The sequence below is a fragment of the Streptopelia decaocto genome, assembly GCF_964273445.1.
Source record: "Streptopelia decaocto genome assembly, chromosome: 5".
Classification (NCBI taxonomy): domain Eukaryota; kingdom Metazoa; phylum Chordata; class Aves; order Columbiformes; family Columbidae; genus Streptopelia; species Streptopelia decaocto.
In genome coordinates, this window is record NC_138659.1 from 535,001 (window position 1) to 559,008 (window position 24,008).

Consider the following 24,008-nt stretch of genomic DNA (forward strand, 5'->3'; position numbering starts at 1 on the left):
ACACACAGGGGACGCGGGGTGGCACAAGGCGGCACCTTTGGCACGCACAGGGGACGCGGGGTGGCACAAGGCGGCACCTTTGGCACGCGCAGGGGACGCGGGGTGGCACAAGGCGGCACCTTTGGCACGCACAGGGGACGCAGGGTGGCACAAGGCGGCACCTTTGGCACGCACAGGGGACGCGGGGTGGCACCCTTCGGCACCCTTTGGCACGCGCAGGGGACGCGGGGTGGCACCCTTTGGCACGCGCAGGGGACGCGGGGTGGCACCCTTCGGCACCCTTTGGCACGCGCAGGGGACGCGGGGTGGCACAAGGCAGCACCTTTGGCACGCGCAGGGGACCCGGGGTGGCACAAGGCGGCACCTTTGGCACATGCAGGGGACGCGGGGTGGCGCAAGGCGGCACCTTTGGCACACGCAGGGGACGCGGGGTGGCACAAGGCGGCACCTTTGGCACACGCAGGGGACGCGGGGTGGCACAAGGCGGCACCTTTGGCACACGCAGGGGACGCGGGGTGGCACAAGGCGGCACCTTTGGCACGCGCAGGGGACGCGGGGTGGCACAAGGCGGCACCTTTGGCACGCGCAGGGGACGCGGGGTGGCACAAGGCGGCACCTTTGGCACATGCAGGGGACGCGGGGTGGCACAAGGCGGCACCTTTGGCACACGCAGGGGACGCGGGGTGGCACAAGGCAGCACCTTTGGCACACGCAGGGGACGCGGGGTGGCACAAGGCGGCACCTTTGGCACGCGCAGGGGACGCGGGGTGGCACAAGGCGGCACCTTTGGCACACGCAGGGGACGCAGGGTGGCACAAGGCAGCAGGGGCAGAGGCTCCGGAGTGCTCAGTGCAGAAAGAGACACGCTTCAGATTCAGGTGACAGGGCTGCTCTTATTTAGGAGCTCTAACCTTGGAGAAACTGAAATATTCATTTCAGTGCCGAGATGTTTGCAGGGCTACATGTACTTCATGCCCTGCTGGGAGAAGCCAGTGACAGCAGTTATCAGAGACTTCTTTTCTCCTCAGTCATTTAATAGTAGCAGCTCCTCTTTTATTCTGCTCTCAGAGAGCAGAGTAGGAAGCGCTAATCTCCCTGGAATCCAGCAGACACCTGTTTGGTAGGTGGTAGTTGCACTGTTCCTGGAGGACTGTCGCAGCGGTGCTTGTTTCCTTTGTAACAGAGCTCCACTCTGAGCAGAGCAGAGCTTCTCTGGAAGACCTATGAAAATCCATTACAGCAGACTGGAAGTGTTGGGGACTCTGTAAACAGAGTTTCACTTTAAGTAAGTGTGTGGTAAGTGGGGTTGCTGTGTAATAGTGGAAGAAAGCTGTGTATAATTACAGCATCCCTTCTGTTTTACATGAGTGAGAATGTTTGCTGTTGCTAGAACTTCACTTGGGGTTTGTTCTAGTGCGTAGAGCCTGATATAGTAGTGTCAAATGCTTCCTTTAACAAAAGTGGTATTTAAATAATGTTAAGTTAGTCCATAGCTAACTTTTAAAACGCTTAGAGTAGAGCTAATCTGCTCCTCTGATGGGTATTTTTTATTAAAGTTCGATAAACTATTGGTAAAATGTGAAACCAAGAAAACGTTAGTTGATAAATGTATTGTAGATGGATAATTCCTCCACCAGACGAGAGCAGAGCTCTGTTGTAGTGGCGAGACTGGACTCCGTCTCTAAGCGCAGCCGCTGCCCCGCGGCCGAGCGCAGACAGAGGCAGGTCGGCAGCTGCGGGCGTTCCGGGACAGTCGGTGCCACACTCACCGCGCGGCTCGGGCGTTCCGGGACAGTCGGTGCCACGCTCACCACACGGCTCGGGCGTTCCGGGACAGTCGGTGCCACACTCACCACGCGGCTCGGGCGTTCCGGGACAGTCGGTACCACGCTCACCACGCGGCTCGGGCGTTCCGGGACAGTCGGTGCCACGCTCACCGCGCGGCTCGGGCGTTCCGGGACAGTCGGTGCCACGCTCACCGCGCGGCTCGGGCGTTCCGGGACAGTCGGTGCCACGCTCACCACGCGGCTCGGGCGTTCCGGGACAGTCGGTGCCACACTCACCGCGCGGCTCGGGCGTTCCGGGACAGTCGGTGCCACGCTCACCACGCGGCTCGGGCGTTCCGGGACAGTCGGTGCCACGCTCACCACGCGGCTCGGGCGTTCCGGGACAGTCGGTGCCACGCTCACCGCGCGGCTCGGGCGTTCTGGGACAGTCGGTGCCACGCTCACCACGCGGCTCGGGCGTTCCGGGACGGTCGGTGCCACGCTCACCACGCGGCTCGGGCGTTCCCGCTGCCCTGAGGAGCCCTGAGGCTTAGTGATGAACTCTTGTAAGAGTCAAAGAAAAGTAACTTCAGCTGCATGGCTGAGAAAATCCAGTCTGAAATACTGGGAATGCTTTAGTTTGGCTCCTTCTTAGAGGTCTCTGACTAGAAAGACCCTTTATAAATGCGTAATTTTTATTAGTTGTGTTATTGTTCTTTCGCTTGTCACACTTGAAACCATTATACATCAAACAAGCACATTCAATATGTGGTCGTAGGAAGTGAATTACATGAATGCATTTTTAATTGTAACTGCCCCTGCCCCAGCACAACCATTTACCATTGATGACTGCTGAAGTATTGATTTGTATTGATATGATTTATTATTTCCAGTTTTGAACTTTTTCCTTTAATTGAGAAGGGTATGCACTCAGTGCTTTTAATTCTGCCGATGCAAAGAGTTAAAGGCCTTTTCATAAATTCCAGGTAAAGGAAACAGGGTAAACAGGCAGCAATGATCCTTTTGAGCAGCTCGTTGTTAGAAGTCGGTACCAGCTGTTTTCGGGAAGCTAGCGCTGCAAAGCCCGGTTCCTGGGGGCGTGGGAGCCGGGAGGACGGGGCAGCGCCGAGCCGCGGGGTCTGAGCCGTTGGCTGGAGCGGTGCTGAGCACAGCTGTCGGGCTCTGCCGAGGAGCCACCCAGCGCTGGGAGCAGCCCCGCGCGCTCCTCTGTTTGCCAGCCAAGCATCGCACGGTGCGGGAAGTAAATGGCATCCCACCGTGGACCAGGAACGTGCCAACGCTGGCTGATGCTGTCTGTGAATGCAAAGCAGTTCCCAAGATGTGTCTGTGAATATCTGTGGGCAATACGTGATCTGGTTGAGTCAAACTGGTTGGTTGGTTGGTTGTTGGTTTGTGCTGTTGCTTGTTATCTCACTTTCAGTTGTTTCTTACCTTAAAGATCTGTTTAACAGTTTTGTGTATCGTCTGAACAGCAAAAATTAGGTGATGTGTGATCAGACAAACAATACTATTGTGCCATCTTCTATGGCAATTACGTAGTTACTTGAAGAATATCAGAAACCCAATGCGCTGTCTCAGCACAGAAGCCAGCAAATGGAACAGGATGGTGTTACTTTTCAGCCCTTACGCTGTGAAGAATTTTGAGGAAAGGAAGGATAGGAAAATAGGTTAACTCTGTTTATTGCTTTTGTGGCTGTTGAGTCTAAATCCATGTTAAGTGCAGCTGAACTCTTCGTGGTTGCCATTAGAATATCAGAAGTAAGCGAGCATTGTCACGAAATAGCATAACGGGACCGCAGAGCGTGTGATGCTGGATGTGTTCATGCTGGTGCTTTCCCGGGGTTTTGGGCACCAGAGGGATTCTCGGCCTTTTTCCTGTAGATCTTTTGTGTGCCTTGGCCCTCATTTGGCAGCATGGGACGGGCGGACGCTTTGGCTCCTGGTGTCTGTTGTCCCCGGAGCAGCGTCTGCAGCCTGGGCGGGGGTGTGCGTCGCAGGGCTCTGTGCGCGGCCTCGGCAGTCGCACACAGCGGCTTTGGGGACGGGAATGTTTATCGTCAGGAACGTACACTGAGTTATGACCAGTTCCCGGGCACATAAGCTTTATAGATGATATCACACAGGTGTACTTATTAATAAGCCCACTTAACCAATTTACATGCACAAGTTTTAACCACTAAGTAATTAGCGAAAGCCTTGCTGAGGAACTGGAAATTTGGGAAATGTGTCATTATTTGCATATCAGTATAAAGCAGTTACTAAATTAAAGGGCGCACGTTGTGACAAACACGAAGCTCCTTTACTGTTGCTTTGTGAGCGCGCGGTAACGTCAGCGCGCCGTGAAAGCGCCGCTTTCTGTGCACGGAGCGCGGGCCGGGCAGGGCGCGCCGTGAATGGCCGGATTGGAGCCAGCGGCTCAACCGCCGTGGGCAAGAAAAACCCATCTGAAAGACCATTGAGAAAACGTATCAGCGCAAAGTAATTAACTCGAGATCCACAATTAGCCTCATGGTCTATACTTAACTGTGTTCCAGGGCTTTCAGCGTTGATTTAATTCTGTTACCCTGTGTTTCAAATAGCTGCAAATGGCTTGGCAGATTTTTTGTCCTTTTTAATATTTACAGTTTTTGTCCGAGAAGAAGAATGAGCTCTGTAAGTGATCACGGGTATTTATTTCAGTCTCTGAGAGATATTTCTTTCTTATTAGAATCTGTTGTACAAGAAAATATTACTTGCTTTTTGTTTCCTTTAAATATATTTGCGGTTTGAAGCAGCACGAAGTACTACAATATCCTGCTGTAATTCCTAACTTGCCTAACTAGGCTTGACCAAATGAGAACTAATCCAGACCAGGATCGTTTTCTCTTTCATTCACCGGCAACCAAGAGCGGTAGATTGACGGGAACGCGGCTGTGACGAACGCAGCCCGAGCGAGAGCCGGCCCGTGCGGTCCCCGCGTCCGGAGCCACGCGCGGCCCTTCCTCGGCCGGGACAGGAGCTGCGGCTGTGTTCTCTGGGGCTGTATGGCGGTTGTGCTGCGGCCCAGCGCCCCTCACGGTGTTTGTGAGGCTGTATGGCGGTTGTGCTGCGGCCCAGCGCCCCTCACGGTGTTTGTGAGGCTGTATGGCGGTTGTGCTGCGGCCCAGCGCCCCTCACGGTGTTTGTGAGGCTGTATGGCGGTTGTGCTGCGGCCCAGCACCCCTCACGGTGTTTGTGAGGCTGTATGGCGGTTGTGCTGTGGCCCAGCACCCCTCACGGTGTTTGTGAGGCTGTATCGCAGTTGTGCTGTGGCCCAGAAGCCCTCACGGTGTTTGTGAGGCTGTATGGCGGTTGTGCTGTGGCCCAGCACCCCTCACGGTGTTTGTGAGGCTGTATGGCGGTTGTGCTGCGGCCCAGCAGCCCTCACGGTGTTTGTGAGGCTGTATGGCGGTTGTGCTGTGGCCGAGCACCCCTCACGGTGTTTGTGAGGCTGTATGGCGGTTGTGCTGCGGCCCAGCAGCCCTCACGGTGTTTGTGAGGCTGTATGGCGGTTGTGCTGCGGCCCAGCACCCCTCACGGTGTTTGTGAGGCTGTATGGCGGTTGTGCTGCGGCCCAGCAGCCCTCACGGTGTTTGTGAGGCTGTATGGCGGTTGTGCTGCGGCCCAGCGCCCCTCACGGTGTTTGTGAGGCTGTATGGCGGTATCGTGGGTGCCGGTTGGCGGTGCCCTGGGCTCTCCCGCCTCGTCCCTGCCCTGGGTGCTGTTTCTCCACGCGCCGGTTCCGGAGCATCTTCACGCTGCTGCTGCTTCACGCGTCATGTGAAGATCTCCCTCTGTACTGCAGCAGAAGGAATAAGATACGTATGTGTAATATGCCACCTTTTAGAATAAACCGCAGAAGAGTTTTGGAGAACTCAGCAAAGCAATCTCCTAATCCAAATCTAAAGATTTTATCAACAGTTTTTGGATTTGTTAATATTTAAGGCACTTTTTTCACGTCAGACCCTTTTTACCTTTGGGGCTCTGTGTTCGAACTCCAACATTCCTTTGTGCTTTTCATCTTCATCATAGTTCAAAGACCTGCCATGGGAGCACCGCTGGGATGGGTGTCCTGCCGCTGTGCTGACAGGTTGGGTGACGCGCTCCGACGCTGCTCTGGTGGCTGCGTAGACACTTCTCCACGGTACAGCTGCGATGAGTCACTGTCGCAGCGCTAATGTGAAGTGACGTGTGGGACTGGGCTCGGTAACGTGAGGAACCCGCGCAGGTGTGCGGGGTGGATCTTCCCATGGGCCCGCTCAGCTCAGCAGAGGAGAGGAGGAGGAGGAGTGAAATGAACCTTGAATAAAGCTGTCAGCAGCAATTATCTCACAGCACTTTGTGAGGAGCTGGAATAGCAGTGCTGTGTATAACCTGAACGCACTCCGCCCAGAGAGCTTTTCAGCCCGTTAGTGTTTAAAATGAAACACTGAATACCTGTCAAGATCTTTATTTTTTTGCATAATGAAGATGAAGTTATTTTCCAGAGGAAGTTAATTTCAAGGGCTGTCAAGTTTATAAAACTCTTCTGTTCATTTTAGTATTTGTACAATAGTTTAATAAAACAAACAAACCTGGAGCACACTTGAACTGTTTTTCCCAGCTAATGCTACTTGGTGTCACAAGACAAAGTGACTAATGTAGAATTACATCTACTTTCTGTTGTTGCTCAAGGAGGGATGCGGGTTTACGTGCTGGTAGATGAGCAGGAGATGAGTAGTTGGTTGATTGGGGTTTTTTTAATTATGTAATAAGCTTGACTAGAAGTGATGACCAGTGTAGACTGGAGAGAGCCCCTCAGTCTGTACAGGAAATCTCTCAAAGTCCCGTCATCAGTTTCATAGAACAAAAAAAGCCCGTGTTTCAGTAAATTTGGAAAAAAAGCATTTAATAGTCTTGGTTGTTAAATTGGGATGTTCCTTCATTTTACAGTGGGGTACTTGATTGTCCTTGCTGTGGTAACACTTGTTTTATAGATCTGATGTATTTCTGTACGGATAGCAGTAATTTGACTAACAACAGGATACTCGCTAGCTTTGAGAAAAGAGCAAAGCACAAGGTAACCATTAATTCACAGAAGACATTGAATCTCCCCAAGTTTTAAACATTGCTTTTAAACATGAACATGCACGAGTTCTTAAATCACAGATCGCTTTGAGTTTGTGAGATTGTACACTGCAAACAAGGTAGATTGTTTAATGTGTAATCATACAAGGGTAGGTGATGATGCGGAGAGGCAGGAGCCATGCTACTCAGACCAGACGGAGAAAACCCATCAGTTGTTCTGTCTTGTTTGCTACCCTGGGGCTCTTGCTGCACTTGGGCTATGACAGCGCTTGATCCCTAACAGGCCTTGTATCCAACCTCAGCTCGTGGTGCCCTGTACCTGCAGAGTGCAGTAGAAGAGCTGGGACAGAAATGTTCCTTCTCAAACCTTTGTTCCTTTTCAAACTTCAAAAAGGAGCAGATTTTTCCCGAGCTACAAGAGAACACATACATGCAGACATCCGTGGTGTCACTGACATCTATCACACTTGGGGAATTAGCTTGTGCAATGACAAACGGCAACAGTAAGTTTAATACGGAGACCGACGTGCTGGGTAAAGCTCCCTCCTGACCGCCCTGTCCTCGCCCCTTCTCTCACCTGGCGAGGGCAGGAGTTACCGTGGTCATTGCTTCAACGGGAAACGGATGGAGCTCCGCGGCAGCGCAGGTTCGCCGTGGAGGCGCCGGAGTCCTCTGCCGCGGCCCTGTCTGCAGCTGTTCTGGATCACTGGGCACGGCCTGTTATGAAATGTACTTGCTCGTGTTTGTTTCTTTATACATTAGCCATGTATCAGTGAGTAAATCAGTAAACGCAAAAGCGAAGCAACTCACATTTGAGCACAGTGAAAGGGCTGTCACATGGAGTATTTAAACCAGGATTAGGTTTCAGTCTGTAGGCAACAGAGCATTCATTTCTGATTAAGAATTTCTTGTGTGATATATGTGTATTGTAAGTCTCCACGTGTACTACAGCCCAATGTGCAGCTTCTAGAACGAGCTCTTATTCAGCGGAGGACCCCTGGTTTATAGATGTTATTTTGGGGTGACATTGTCACGTTTGTTAATATCTTTGCTTCCGACAGGTAATCGTAGCTGGCTAATACTGACAAGCTAGTTATGGCCGAAGTACTAAACGGTGGGCAGAGATTAGAAATCTGTTAGATCTCGGAGTTGATATATGCTGCAATAATCGTCATTGAAGGTGATGAGAAGCTGGTGGTTGTGGTGGAATTCACCTCTCTACAACAGCTGTGTTTCAGGGACTACTTCAGCTTAGCAGGAATTTAGATTCTTAACTCATTAGATAACTTTTTACTCACAGTGGCTTTTAATAATACTCTGAATATTGCTCACATACTGCTATTGGTTCCAGAGCAAAATAAATGGGCTTGGGTTTCCATATGTTTGTATAATCTCTACCAAAATTTGACTTCACAGCGTAAGGATTAAAACTTTGGGCATATTTTTCGGGAGATAATCTTCTCTTACGTGTTAAGCAGTGCCCTGGTTGTACAATGATAACAGCAAAGCCTGAAGTGTTCTCAGACCGGCGCTGGGCAGCAGCGTGGCTGCGGTTACGGGTTGTGGAGGGGGTTGGTCGGCCGGAGCTCCGCCGCAGCGCCAGCGCCAGCTCCAGCGCCAGCGCTGACGGATAATCCGGGGGCTTCGTTCTTCCCTCTCGCTCAACTATGGGAAAAAAGGCATTGCCTGTTTTCACCAGCGTTAATATCGATACCCAGAACATTCGTTGTAAATCCGGAATTGATTGCATGTGGTGCTCTAAAGATACTACGTTCCAGAGGGACACAAAAATAGTAATCATTTTGATAGGATCTAGGAAATCTCTGTGTTTCTTGTGGAGGAACCATTAGGAACAACATTTTAAACATACAGCCAGAGCTGTCTCTCTCGATGTCACTAAGAATTGTACGGCATACAGCACTTTGTCACTGCCCAAGTGAGTGGGCTGTGTTTATGGAAGAGCCGTTCACGTTGCCCGTTAAGCCCCCGCGTTATCCAGGCTGGGCTTAGTGCTTCTGAGGGTTCTCCCGTGGTCGTCCCCCTTGTGCCAGCGCTGATGCTGAGCCAAGCGTGGGGTGCTGGGGACACGGGGTGCACAGGCGGCTCTGGACTGAGCAGAGCGGACAGTTCCCATTTTTACTTGTATCAATCAGCACGTTTTGAAGTGCAATATGGGCTCAGATCTCCAGGTGTTCCTGTCGTGTGTCTGCAGTGGTCTGTCTGTCGGTGACGGCGGCTCCTGCGCGCTGGCTCTGGGTCAGTGTCAGAGCAGCCGTGCAGGTCGCAGCCGCGGGGAAGCGCTGCCCCGCAGCCCTGCCTGGCGCACGGCTGGTCTCCCGCTGCGGCGCTGCAGCCCTGCCTGGCGCACGGCTGGTCTCCCGCTGCGGCGCTGCAGCCCTGCCTGGCGCACGGCTGGTCTCCCACTGCAGCCCCGCAGCCCTGCCTGGCGCACGGCTGGTCTCCCACTGCGGCGCTGCAGCCCTGCCTGGCGCACGGCTGGTCTCCCACTGCGGCGCTGCAGCCCTGCCTGGCGCACGGCTGGTCTCCCGCTGCGGCGCTGCAGCCCTGCCTGGCGCACGGCTGGTCTCCCGCTGCGGCGCCACAGCCCTGCTGGGTTCTGCGTGTCCTCGTTCACACCAGAAACGTGTGTGCGCCTTTGGCGTCAATAATGACCGAGAGGTCAATACAATGTATTTTTAAGTAGCCACTGTGATTGTGTCTGTTATAGTGTCTAGAGAGAAATTGTTCTTTCAAGATCATTTTCTTTTTTCAAGATGACTTAACTGCTTTTAATTAGTTGTATCAGTACCGATCATCTTCACTTTAACATTTGCTTATTGATTGGGAAAGAAAAATTTACATTTCCTTCATCATGGCGTATCACTGTAAAACTTACAGTGTACAAAGAATGGTTTGAACTTCAGTACTGATTTAGGAGATCATAACGATTGAAGGCAGTTTAGAGTTTGCAGTTGCATTTAGTTTGTTTGATACTCTCTGCACACACACCTGTAAAACTCCGTTGTTGTTTCTTTGCATATTTTTACATAAGGAATCGTTTTCGTTTTCCAGGCTTCTTTATGTTTATATAACTAATTTGGTCTGCAGTGCGGTCTTCAGTTTGAACCTCAAAGCACCCTTAGAAACCTCACCGAGAGCGTGGCTTTACTAAGCAGTGCTTGCTTTGTTTGCAGATGACTCTCGCCGTGGCGGGACTGACTTTTCCTTGCCATCGACTTACAGTCGGAAGAAGATCTTCACCTGTACAAACAAGGGAACAGTCGGAGGAGGTGAGAACGCCATCTTTATTTTAAAAGTGTGCTCTGGAAAGAAGCAGGGAGAGCTCGTTTTGCCATGGTCACCGTCCTTTATGTTGGCAAAGACGTCAGCAGGATTGCATCGTAAAGGAATCGGTTGACAATTCCCGTAACGTGCAGCTGTGACAGAGTAAGGAACTGGGTAAATGAGTTATTGAAGGAAAAGGGGGAAATAAACTAAGCAAGCCACAATTTACTAAGCATTGAAAAATACTTCAAATTAAACAGAAGGCTGAAACATATCTTCAGTATTAGCAGAAAGAGATGTTTGCAAACGGTGTAATCTCTCACTTTGTTGTTTCTAGCTATTAATAGTCTGAGTTAAAATTTCCAATGCCTCTGTCCTTCCTCGAAATCCATTTAATATAATAATTTTCCCATTTTCCACACGCCTTTCTCGCCGTTTATTCAGACAGCTGTAGCCCACAAGGTGTGTCTCTCTGCACAGCAAGGATGCGCGTCCGTCTGTCCAGCCCGGCTGAGCTGGCGGGTGCGGCGTGAGCCTGGTCAGGGTGCGCGCCTGGAGAGGTGCCCTTAGCCACTAGAGGATGGGGACACACCGCTGGTCTAGCCCTACCCAAACCACGTAGCAGCCTGACTTGTTTTCTCTGGGATCTGCCAGCATAACTGTGTCACTGCTTCTTTACCTCATTCTTTCAAAGTTATGAGGTTTTCCACCTTGTACAGTTTTCTCATGGCTCTTTCATTCAGCAAACTTTCTTTATGTGAAGTTCTTCATGTGTGGCTGTTGTAGGGAGAGACCCAGCAGGTCTGGAGCTCTTTGCTCCTCTGTTGGTCACTTACATGCTGGAGCTGAGATCCCACGTTCCTAAGACGCGTTGTTGCGCGTTCAGCGATTCCCGTGAGTTTTCTGCGGTGTCCTGTCACCGTCACGCCGAGGTCCAGCGGAGCTGGAACAGTTGCTCATGAGAAGAACTCGGTTTAGAGACAGGTTAACACTGAACAGCTGAAACAAAGGTTTTCTGAGCTGTTCTGCGTTTCAGAAGACAAGAAACCCGAAAGGCGGGACGATGGAAGCTGGAGGCACAGATGGGACCTTGGCTTCCTGCACAGAGGTGTCGAGTTTTCCCCTTTGTGTTGGTGTGCCACATGAATCCCCTGTCACTCAACCCTGGTGTGCCAGGTTGGGACTGCAGGTGCTAAATCTGTGTATCGGGGGTCGCAATGCGCTGGATCAGATGCCTTTCCAGGGACTGCGCCCCAGCGTGCAGCGTTGCACCTGGGTGTCCACAAGTGTTCATACACGTGTGGCTGTTCTCCCTCCTTCTTGTGCAGTTAAACCAGCTTTAGTACTGTTAGATGGGAAAGAGCATGAAGTTGGGTAAGATTTGCTCAGCTATGGCTATACTGAGCCATTTCCTTACGTGTTTTGTCACATATGTCTGCCAGCCAGACTTCTGGTAACAATTAGATCCTATGTGTAAAAACAAGCTGATAATGTTGCACAAAATAGTAAAATAAGATGCAGTGTATAAAGGTTTTTTTCTAGAAATGTGTAGATATTTTTCAGCATGTGTGTATTTCACGTTTCGCCTAAGATGATGTCTGCAATAGAGCTGATGGCAGATCTTGGTTCTGTTTCTATGCAGCAGTGCACCGACGTTCACATGGTCAGCGACAGTGATGGAGATGACTTCGAAGACGCTACGGAGTTTGGAGTGGATGATGGAGAAATGTTTGGAGTAGCATCGTCTGCCCTGAGGAAATCGCCAATGAGTAAGATTAATTAATTCAGTTAATTCAGTGTCAGCAGCAGTGGGGGCGGAGTGCGATGGGTCTGCGGAACGTGGAGCGGGAAAGGACCTGCTGGTGCGATCCGAGAACCGTTGAGTGTCGTGACCGACAGATGCGGCACTTGAAGATACTGCAAACGTAACCAGCAACTGTAGTTCAACAATAATAGTTCATCTCGGAGAAATTACGATCTCTAACCAAACGTTCCTGTAGATAACTAGACTTCTGCTTTCCTCTGTTGAAAACTCTCCAGATTTCAGCTTCAGCGTCGTGTGGTGATCAATATTTTTAGTCATTTATTAAACAAGTTTCTCGGTGATTATTTGCACTTGAATTTTGAAAAAGGTTGAGCAGGAGCAGTCAGGTACCTCCTACATGCAGCTCTTGTATACTCTCTATTTACTTCAAGCTTGCATTAGTGTTACTGTCTAGAAGCAAATACATGTAATAATATGGAAAACTTTTTTATCATTATGTATAGGAAGTTTAAAAAAAAACAAGGAGAAAGAAAAGTAAGTAGCAATATAGTGAGTGACCTTTCAAAGCAATCCTTGTGTTTTAATATACTAAGTAAGTGCAGAGCGTTGACTCTGAACAAGTGACAGATCACATTGTACGGACGGGATGCCTTTACTGTTTGGAAAGCTTGAATGCACCCATGAGAACGGGCCTGGAAATGTCCCGTCTCTCTGGAGGCTCCTAGTCGATAGTCTGCCGTGAAATGGATGTGGTCTCTTGGTAAGCACTTCACCAAGCTGTCCACGTAAAGGATCCATGAAGCAAAGTGAGTTTGCATGTGAAAATCTGTTTCCATAGGTTGCATTTAATTTCTAATTTTCATTTTTTGAAGTGCCAGAAAATGCTGAAAATGAAGGAGATGCCTTATTACAATTTACAGCCGAGTTTTCTTCGAGGTAAGCTGAGCCGTTAGCTGCGCGCCTCTTGTCACAAACTGAGTCCAATGTAGTGAGTAATGAGAACAAAAAGAAACCCAACGTACATGTGTTCTTACGGATCATGGCATATTTGGGCATCCTAATCTGATTTATTTCAGCTAAACGTTTTTAAACTCTTTCGAAAATAAAGTATTTCTCAGTCCAAGTTAGAGTGACAGATTCTTGCCACTAATTAATATCATTATTTAATTTTGTAAGGGTCCAGAAGGATGGTAAGGATTCTGATTATGTATAGTAATTTTAATTTGATCTACAGGAACAGAAAAGCTGAAGCTTATGCTGAAAAATATAGAGAGTTGCAGTGTGAGTTTCACACTGATGAAGTGGTTGGATAAATCTCGACTTTCACAAAGTATAGAAATGCTGGGTTTTAACTTCACGCTGCCAAATCATGCGTTGTTAAACAGTTGCCATGTTTCATCGAATGGGTGGGAGCTGCAAACTAACGTAGTGCAAAGGTTGTACCTGCTGTATTCCCTGCTCTGTGATGAGATGTTCATTTATAGATGTGAGATGCATGGATGTGTAATACAAGAACAGCCTTGAATTAACTGTTAAGAGTATAATAAAGAGAGGAAATAAGTTATGACTGAAAAATGATATAGAACTTGAGGTGTCTATGTATGTAAACAAAGTTTTTATGTTAAAATTTGTTAAGGTAGTAGTAAGTTACTTTAAGCTTTTGAACACTGGGGAACAGGTGGCCTTGAAGGACAGAAGGGAAATGTGGAGAGGTGTAGCACTTAATCTTTCTAAAAGTTTAGCCAATACGTTATTTTCACAGAATATATTAATTACTTATCCATGTCATTTTTAATTAATTGCAAGTTTTATCTCAAACAGATATGGTGACTGCCATCCTGTTTATTTTATTGGATCGCTAGAGGCTGCTTTTCAAGAAGCCTTCTATGGGAAAGCTAGAGATGTAAGTGTGTATTAAAATTATCTAATCTAGGGGGGATGGAAATCACTGTTCATGTTTCATCTTCAGTTTAAAAAAGGTCAGGTAAGCTACGTCTTGGAGTTACCTTGGTTTTACTGTTGGTGAAGAGCTGTAGCCATTGGGCTGCTGGCTAAGGTCCTCACCGTGGTTGTTGAAACAACGGTGGGTAAGTTGGGCTTTCTGACCACTCGGGCTGCATTTTGACTGGAGTCATCAGAGCTGCTTCTCCTCTCCTCTCTCCTCTCTCCTCTCTCCTCTCTCCTCTCTCCCCTCTCCCCTCTCCCCTCTCCTCTCTCCTCTTCTCTCCTCTCTCCTCTCTCCTCTCTCCCCTCTCCCCTCTCCCCTCTCCCCTCTCCCCTCTCCCCTCTCCCCTCTCCCCTCTCCCCTCTCCCCTCTCCCCTCTCCCCTCTCCCCTCTCCCCTCTCCCCTCTCCCCTCTCCCCTCTCCCCTCTCCCCTCTCCCCTCTCCCCTCTCCCCTCTCCCCTCTCCCCTCTCCCCTCTCTCCTCTCCTCGGCATTGCACACGGTGGCTGCTTTGAAGGACGGCTGATGAAATTGTAAATCCGAATTGAAAGGTCTCTGCAGTACAGGGCGCATTTTTCCTTGGTACAGCCTTTATCTGCGAGGAAATTCCAGCACTGAGGTTTGGTTATTTAGCTTTCTGCACATCCAACCAGACGTCTCAAGTTTCTGTTATTCCATGCAGTTTTAAAATCAGTATTTTAATAAAACTAGAACGGGGATCGTTTATTTAAGTTTTGGTGACTTGAATTCACTGAGGAGAAACCCAAACCCCAGCGTAATTAAGCACAGATAAAGCTGAAACACAAACAAGAAACTCCTGCTGTTTAAATTTACTGTTTGTTGTCTCGATAGATATTTAATTTTAAAGGAAGAGTGCTCTGGCTCCCGTGGGCGCTCACGGGGACGCAGCAGCTGTGCTGTGGGGCTGTTCGGTGAGCGAGCGGTGCTGTGCATCCGCAGTGCCGCTGCAGTTTACACGTGTTTAACACGCACACAGCTTTTCTCACTTTCAAGTTTAGTGAATATTTTCATGTATTTGTGCAGATTCAGAATATAAATGGATACAGAACAATCAGTGGCAAAGTATTAATTCATAGTGACTCACTAAAGTTGGAACTTGGACCATGTTTAAAACAAATTGAATTATTAATTCAACAAGAAAAATGTTTGTATCAGGAGGTTCCCTTTGTGTAATTTCATCGGAAATGCCGACAGCGCATCAGTGTAACAGTGGACGAGAGCCCCTCAGGGGCTTCCACAGATACTCTTTTGTACCTGTGAATCGGGTGTTAATGTGGTACCGTTATCTGGGTTTAGTGCTCCGGGTGCGTCATACACTACGGACACAGCACATCTGGAGTTCACGTCTCCCTGCATTGCTGCTGGTTTGTGGCGCAGTCAGAGCCGATCCTCGTCGGGATAAAGTGATGGACTTAGGAAAGCATTGGTTTTGTGGCTTATTTTTTTCTCCACTATTGCCTGAGCTGTTGGAAGCCCTTCTCCCAGCTACCCTGTGGAACAACAGTATTTTATTATAACATTCTGATCTAAAACAAAGCTATGAAAATGTATATATACCATTTGTTTGACTGTATTTTTCCTGTTACAAACAAGTATTTTCAGTACCGCCTCCTGGAATTCGCATTGAGAAAAGGGATACGTTATCCTATATTTCAACAATTGCGTTTCATAAAATAATTCAATAAGTATATCAGTATAAGAAAAAAGGCTTAGGAGAAATTGCAACCCCCATGTCGTGTCTTCTAATGTATACTGTGGAGGGCACTTAATTTTACCAGGGCAACAGATGAGCTTCAGGCAGCAGCATTCTTCACTTGAAGTGAGAAATTGAGTTCCAAGAGTAAATAAAAACAAGATTGAAGGTTTAAATCCTCCGCTAGGCTTTTTGAACTTATATACTCATTAAATGTTGATTGGAGTGGTGGGATTACCAAGGATTTGGGCAGCTTCATCAGCCGGTATATAGTTAATCACTAAGTAAAACACTACATTGGATAGAGTGTTTCTCACGATGCCACGCTCAGTCCATCCCATGAAGGGCTCGGGCTGAGCTGCAGAGTGCAGCGAGCGCGGGCCTGGGCCTCCGCGGCGGCTCCAGCGCCGGCGGCTCCAGCGCCGGCGGCTCCGCTCGGCCCTTCGGGTCTGGCGAGACCCCACCCACAGCTTTAGTCTGTGTGCTGCATGATTCTTCCCTCAAAATATCCCAGTATACATCAACCTGACGCCTTTTGCAGCAGTATTTTAGTTGGGGTTATTTTAAGAAAGTGAACTTGTGTCAGAAGTGTTTTGAACACAGATTAGGGGTTAGGATTCTTTTAAAGGAAATAGACTTTGTTCTGTGAAATCTTGGTGGTTTTCGTTTTCTTGTGTTGGAAAGGGTGGTAATTCATAGTTGCTTAAGGAAAATGCTAGCAGAGAAAGAAGTACCTTATAAAAATATTTAGAAATGGGTCTGTTACCCGTGTTTTGTTTAGCTCTTATTATGGTTGGTTTTCATTTCCAGTCTTTAGATAGTGAAGATTAACATATATGATGGGTATCTTTCTCTTTTAGAGCAGCTGCTGCCAGGATAGTGCCAGTTGTAGGTGGGAGAGCTGGAGTGAGGTCAGGCAGAGCTCTGCTCTGGAGCCCGTGTGTCCTTGCGCCAAACGCAGCGGCCCATGCAGCGCTCCCCGTACCGACCGGCGCACTGGGCAGCGGAGCCGCCGGCGCCTCTTGCGGCTCAGGACGAGGTGTGTCCATGTCCGAGCCCCGCTGTACACACACCACCGGAAAACATCTTCATTGTGAACTGCTTTTAGTTGGGTCAGGGAGAGAAAGAGAGACGGAGGGTTATTAAATGAACAAGTTGTTCTTTTATGAAATTCTACTTCTGCTTATAATGCCAGTTGGAAACAAGCATTTCTGTTAGACTAGTTTATGAGAAACAAGCTTACTCTTGCTCAGGTAGCTACATTCCAGTAGAAATACCTACACCAGAAGCAGGGAGGGACTCTCCTAGGGGACAGCTCTAAGCAAGGCGTTTGGCGGAGGTTTCTTGGCAGCTGAAAGCAGTTTGTGGGGGCCCTGTGCTCTGACACATCAACGGTTTTGTCCTAACTCGGGGCGGTATTGTTGTGAACACAAGATCTCGAATCTCACTGGACTATTTTCTTGGATAATACTGAAGCATTTTCTTTTATTGGAGCTTGTTGGCCTGTTCATTTTTATTGGTGGTTGCTACTCTTTTATTATGGGAAGAATCAAGACATTCTCTTTACCTTTACAGGCGCTCTTACCTTTCTGTACCTCTCTCAACCCTGCTGTCCACTGGCTTTTAATAAATGTGTGAAACATCTCTCTCAGCACAGATTGGAATTGTCACCTCAATATCTAGTCCTGCATGCTCAAAATGAATGATGTTTTTCTCCTCCTTGAATTCTGTCTTTCAGGTTCAATTTAGCGGCAGCACCATCCCTCTCATGTATTGGTGCTTTATTTCTTGGTTGCCTAGAGGAGCGTTCCTCCCGTGATTTGCCATGTTCAAATAAAAGCTTTGGAGGGTTTTTTCTGGTGATAGCAGAATATTCTTTCATACAGGGCATTCTGTAGGATCGTTTTTATCTGTCAAACAGAAAACTGCCCCTCATTATTGTTTCAGCTAATTAACTTCATGCTGAACTTAATACAGAAAAAAAGATTCCCCGAGGATACAAAGAAAAGATTTTGTCGGAGTGCTCTATAGAAACAACGCTGACCGCTCTGCAGTCTCGTCTTGGAACAGAAATTTGAGTGTAGACGGCACCTCATGCGGCTGCTGCCTGCGGGACAGAGGTGGTTCTGAACCCAAACAGGACGCTTTGGCGTTAGTCTGTGTCATCTCGTTCTTCCCGTGACCGCTATGTTGAAGTACCTTCCCAAGTCCAGTGAACAAGGCGTTCTGCAAAATGTAAGTTTGCCGTATAGGTGAAAAAGGCACCCGCTCCAGAGCAGCGAGTAGCAGCACGCGATCATGGGTCAGACACACATCCAGGCCAGAGCGTTCTGCAGGCAGAGGCAGACGGAGGGTCCTCCCGCAGGTGCTGGTGAGCGCGGGGCGGCCGTGCGGGGCGCTGCTCAGCAGCTCCGGCCGAACCTGAGCAGCCCCAGCACCGCTGGCGCGGTCTGGTAGGGGACGGGTAGAGCTGGTATGGATGTGTCGGTCCAGGGGCCTGGGAAGAGCAAATCAGCTGCCCTGTGGTAGACGTCAGGACATAAATTCCTGTTAAGTCCGATGTTAGTCAACTACATTTTCTTTCCAGCGTTGTCTGATGTGTGTTAACTGTTCGGTGCTTCAATTCTTAAATTAATTCTGAACTTAAGGGTAATTATTGCTTAGAAATTTGTACTACAACATACCAGCTTAGTAGTCTCATTGTGTGCCTGCACACCCTTTATTCTGCGTCACCTTTTGTACCTGAAGGGCTGGTCCTGGGTATGGGTCTCTTTTCAGGACTCTGTACTTAAATAATGAAAGTTTATAGAAATTGTCTGCCACGCTCTACATTTCCTTCTCTTTCAGAGCTGATGTTTGGTAGATCTTATTTGAGTTTGGTTTTAATTACTGGATATTCTTTGCATCATGTAAGATACCACTACAAGTTTGATTGATTGAAACAGAGATACAACAGTATAATAGGGTCAAATAGTTGAAAGATGAGAGTAGACTAAATCAAGCTTAAAATAAAACATACCTTTACCTGGGAGAGTGTTTAGCTGTTGGAACAACTTACCATGGTCCGTACGGATTCTGTGTCACTGTGTTTCTTTGAGACTAGTTATATTGCTGAAAGGCGTCAAATGAATAATAACGGGGATCTTGGTTCGTTAGCCTGCCGGTTTGAAAGAACATTCCTGCCTCTAGCAGGCGGCAGATAGCGTACGTTTTTGTCTCAGTTGTTAGTTGAACTTGTAAACCTGAGATTCAAAAATAACCGTTCAGGTCTGTGGTTTCGCTGACCCTTATGACTCTGTTGCTGTTCTCGTCCCAGTTCATGCTCTTCTGAGGTATCCAAGTTATTCCTGTTGCGAGGAGCTGGCTGACAAGCCGGGCTGTCCCATTACCAACGATCGTGTTTAGTCTCAGCCTCACGGAGATCTGTGTTTCCTTCCGCCTCAGTGCCAACTTTCCCTCATTTCTTCTGTCTTCAGCATCCACATACTTGGAAAGTACATCTCTGGCTGGCTTCAGTTCCTGAAATCCGAAGGCCTTGGGAAGTCCATCAGCTCTTCAGCACGTAGAACCTTTTTGGTATCCCTTGCCTCCCCAGGCACCAGCAAAACTTCTTCCCCATCGGATCTTCTTTCTTGGTTAAAATGTCGTGCTAAGCAGACAGCCCCAAGTCGTTATGTTTTTGAGAAACCCACCACGGAACAGGCTGGTGCTGCATTAGTTGGCTTCTTTGATGAAGTCAAGGCTTTTCAACAGCTTACTGAGCCTGCTTTATTAGCTTTGACTAAAACATGCTCAGCATTACTCATCATAGAATTATAGAGTTTGGTCTGATTTTTCAAAGCCTTTGGGAAAAAATAATTCAACCCCCTGCTTATAAATATGCACTACCATGGGTTAGTGAGGAAAACAACCAGAAACCACAGCCCCCACACAGAAACCACCACACACAAAACCGGAAAACCCCACAAAACAAAGTCTGAGCCGCGAGCCTTGGCAATCCTGCGTTTTTGCGAGGAGGTGCCCCTGCCCTCCCCTGGGGTGTTTCGGAGCCGTGTCCTGGCTGTGTGCGCTGACGGGCTCTGTGCCCGCGAGGAGGAGGTGCCCCTGCCCTCCCCGGGGGTGTTTCGGAGCCGTGTCCTGCGGGCTGCGTGCGCTGCCGGGCGCTGGGCCCGCGCGGCCCCGTGGGCCACCGCACACAGGCACGGCCCCGCGCCCCACGGGCCACCGCACACAGGCACGGCCCCGCGCCCCACGGGCCACCGCACACAGGCACGGCCCCGCGCCCCACGGGCCACCGCACACAGGCACGGCCCTTCGCGTGTGACGGGCTTGGTCTGCACAGCGAGCTGCCGATGCCACGAAAATTACACCCGCCCGTAAAGCAGCTCAGTGTAAACATCTATTGTGCATGTGCCTGTTTTGTTTACTAAAATTTGTCTCTAAATCTTTAAGCCTAAAACTGTCCGTATTTTGAAACACTCCGTTGTACGGCGTCTCGTATTTAACAGTTTCATGGGGTCGTTTCTTTGGAAGTAAAAGTGTTTCTCAAGAGCCCTTTTTCTCTCGCTCCCGCTGAAAGGAGGAGAGCAAAGCCATCCGCTTACCACAAAGCAGCACCACCACAAAGGAAAGATTAAGGGTTTAGAGAGGTCAATGTGGGTTTTTCTCTAACTAAACACTTTCCTAAAGTTTCCTTGTGGAAAAAATAATGAAGTCATCTCAGAGTTTTTAAAGAATTTTTATTTCTTTTTCACCGTCTGCATTTGCTTGTCTTCTCAGCATGGATGTTTAATCTTTCTGGGCTTTGTGAATTGCTGCAAATGAATAAGTGGTGAGCTGTCTCTCTAGGAGCTGGGGGCTTATTCTAAGGCCCTAATCACTGAGTAAACACATCTTTGCCCTCCCTCTCTTACAACTGCTATATAATGGTCGAGATTCTAGCACAGTAACCTGGATATTGCAGGGATCGACGCTTTGAAATGCAGAACGGCTGATCCTCAAAAACAGACAGTGCCTGATCTTCCCCTGCCTCTTTCTTCTTTTTAAATTAAATATCACCACAGCAATGCTGCTTTATTGCTTGATATTGTGCATCAGTGCCCTGGATTTTCAAGTTTCGTTTCAGTCAACATTGTTGGCTGCACTTATATGGATCTCTGCATGTTGGGCTTATTAATGGCCCTTCCTGGCACATGTGTACGTGGTTCTGAAGAACATTTAAATTAAATTAGACAAACATTAATGCAAATTACTAATCCCTTTCCCAAAGCCTAATGTTCAAATGTATTCTTCTTTTTATAAACAGTCATTAAGTTTTATCCAGAGCCTGTATATGAGGTGACAGCCACGCAGGGTTGTCACAAAGACAGCTTGTCTCAGAATTGCATCCTGTGTCTTGTTATATCAATGCACATCAATATATACAGTGTTCAGAGTGGCTCCTGATGAAGAGATTTGAAATGACTTTAAATAGGAGTCTGAAAGTAGCATCCTCCATACTGTCTCAGCACATCTGTTCAAGTAGGATTTTAAAATAAGGTAAATAATAAATATGGGCATGGAGGAATGGCAAGTTGTAACTTTCTGAATAGTATTTATAATTCATTGAGTAGCAGGCATAGGTCCTTAACCAGCTCATAGCTTCCTTATGTTTTCCAGTCTGCATTGTACCTTTACATACACACACACACCAAAGCGTGGTGTGAGATTGTCATGGGGACACAGCACAGCCAGATGGTGCTGGTGGTGCCGCCCAAATGTTACTTGATAGGGATTCAGAAGAACACAGCACAGGTTGTTTTCTTTCAAGAGGCCGCAAGCACCATCTTCAGCCCCAAGTGGTTCTAACGTGTTAACCATGGTGCGACACGTCGGTGCTGGCAGCTCCGGGTGGGCTCTGAGCCGCGTCTCCCGTCTCCTTCACCCGGTCCCTGACGGTTCTGGTGCCGGGGTGGCCGCCGGCCGCCCCACAGCCCCGGCACCGGCCGCACGGGGCCTGGCCGAGCCGCGAGAGGCCCGCGTGCGGGACGGGAGCCGCCCCAGCACCCGTGCTCAGCACCGCCGGCAGTCTGCTCACTGACCGTGTGCGGGACAGGAGCCGCCCCAGCACCCGTGCTCAGCACCGCCGGCAGTCTGCTCACTGACCGTGTGCGGGACAGGAGCCGCCCCAGCACCCGTGCTCAGCACCGCCGGCAGTCTGCTCACTGACCGTGTGCGGGACAGGAGCCGCCCCAGCACCCGTGCTCAGCACCGCCGGCAGCTCCACTTGCTGACCGTGTGCGTGACGGGAGCCGCCCCAGCACCCGTGCTCAGCACCGCCGGCAGCTCTGGATGGGAGCCGCCCCAGCACCTGTGCTCAGCACCGCCGGCAGCTCTGCTCACTGACCGTGTGCAGGATGGGAGCCGCCCCAGCACCCGTGCTCAGCACCGCCGGCAGCTCCGCTCGCTGACCGTGTGCAGGATGGGAGCTGCCCCAGCACCCGTGCTCAGCACCGCCGGCAGCTCTGCTTACCCACTTGGTGTCTTCTTCATCTTGGCTGCAGATGGGGTGATTGGAACACACCATCATGTTTTTAAGGTTGCTTATGATGTGTTTGTTCAGGATCGTAGATACCGTTCTGCTATGAGGTGCGTGCCCTGCTCAGGGAATGGTCCCAAATGTTATCGTTATCGGAAAGCATGACGAAAAAGTTCACTCTTTAAAGTTGTTAATAAGGTTTTTGATTTTGCATTCAAATGTTGCTTTTTTCATGTTCTAAGGATATAATGTATCCAAAATAAGATTGTTAGAAGCATTACAGATTTGGAGGGGTGAACCGACCATTTGGCTTGAACTCTGTTGTTTCTCCCGTGCGCACCGAGGTGCTGGGCGCCCCGGTGACAGCGCCGGGTGCACCGGCACACATGCCCACGGCAGAGTTCTAAACGACTGGACAGTCTCGGGAGGTTTTCAGTGATCTTTCCTCATGTCTTTTCAGAGAAAGCTTCTCGCTATCTACCTCCACCACGATGAGAGTGTGCTGACCAACGTCTTCTGCTCACAAATGCTCTGTGCCGAATCTATTGTCTCCTATCTGAGTCAGAACTTCATCACCTGGGCGTGGGACATGACGAAGGAAGCAAACAGAGCGAGGTAAGGCTGGAGCAGCTGCTCTCCCAAGGACGTTCTGCATCTCGCTGTCGTCTCTGGGCAGCAACTGTTTGGTGGCTTGGCCACCTGAACTCCAGGTTTCCTACAGCACGTTCCTTTGGTAGCGTGCAGATATTCTGGTAGATGTTAATATGCGCTATTAGTAAAGCTATCCTGTGGCTTAAGAGGCGATCATTTTACTGCTGAGTACAAAGATGAAAAATTCCACCTCCTTCTACTTGTTCTGTGGGTTGCCAACAGATTTTTCTTAGATTTATATTAAGATTTCTCTCTCCTATAGTTATTTATCAGTTAATCTGTTGAAAATAATGATTTTATGATTGTATTTAGAAATCAGACCTGTCTGGTTTGCTAACGTGGCCCTCATTTCAACACCACTGCTTGCAGAGAAGGTACCACTTGCCAGGGTGATGTCTTGTGTGTATTACTGTAATGTGTGTTATTCTAACTTAACAAAAGACGCAAGTGTCATTTGGTCTGGGATGAGGTTGCCACGTTTTTACACAATTCCATTGATTCTGGAATAATTAAAAGTACATATGTATGTTTATTTCTCTTGTGGCTTGCTAGAGTAGACCATTTATGCGTTCCTATTCTTAACTATGTGTATTATAGTTGATATTTCTTTACTGAACGTGGGCGTGGAGACCAGAACACCCTCTCTTTCTAACACACTTTCCAAGTGGCACTTGTGTTCCATGGGAATTCCTCGCTTGACCTTTGCGTTTTGCCATTGGCCAAACAGCAGCTGTGTCGCGGTTTAGGTTGTTCTGGAGAAGAGTTAAAGATTGCGGAAAAAAGCAGTTGCGAAAACAGATGAAATTGTTTTTAGGAAAAGGAAAGAGAGAAGAAGAAACATCTCGGTTCTTTCATGGGACCAAACGCAGGGACTGGGAAGCTGCTGAAGTCTCTCGGTGTTGCATTCATGGCAGTACAGAGCCTCCTCCTCTTCTTTTATCCCACAAGTTGGTGTGGAGGAAACACCATTTCTAAGCCATCTGTAGTGGCTGAGTTCAGCCGGCTGCCTGCTGTTCCATTGTTTGCTTTTCTATTTAACGCTCTAGTTTCTTTTCTTTTACAATGACAAAAAATTGCAGTGTAGTTTCTTTTGAAAAACTGTGTTTGAGGGGTTTTTTATGACTGACGATCAACAGCCATGTAATTGCTTTGTTGTGTTTTACTAAAGAAATCTATTAAGTAGCACAACTTTGATACACTAGTAATAAGAGTTTGCAGGTTACAGAGACACCTGTGGTGACCAAAGCGACAGAAGCTGCT

At 48.7% G+C, this 24,008-nt stretch overlaps 1 protein-coding gene across 2 annotated transcripts in view; it reads left to right on the forward strand.

The window, feature by feature from the left end:
• Window positions 1–24,008, forward strand: part of FAF1 (Fas associated factor 1) — a 154,117-nt gene that overhangs the window by 88,809 nt on the left and 41,300 nt on the right. For both annotated transcript variants that reach the window (XM_082052281.1, XM_082052282.1), the window contains 5 exons: window positions 10,067–10,162; window positions 11,800–11,926; window positions 12,795–12,858; window positions 13,744–13,825; window positions 22,558–22,712. In XM_082052281.1, coding sequence (XP_081908407.1) covers window positions 10,067–10,162; window positions 11,800–11,926; window positions 12,795–12,858; window positions 13,744–13,825; window positions 22,558–22,712 — 524 coding nt within the window. The remainder of the gene's footprint in view (window positions 1–10,066; window positions 10,163–11,799; window positions 11,927–12,794; window positions 12,859–13,743; window positions 13,826–22,557; window positions 22,713–24,008) is intronic.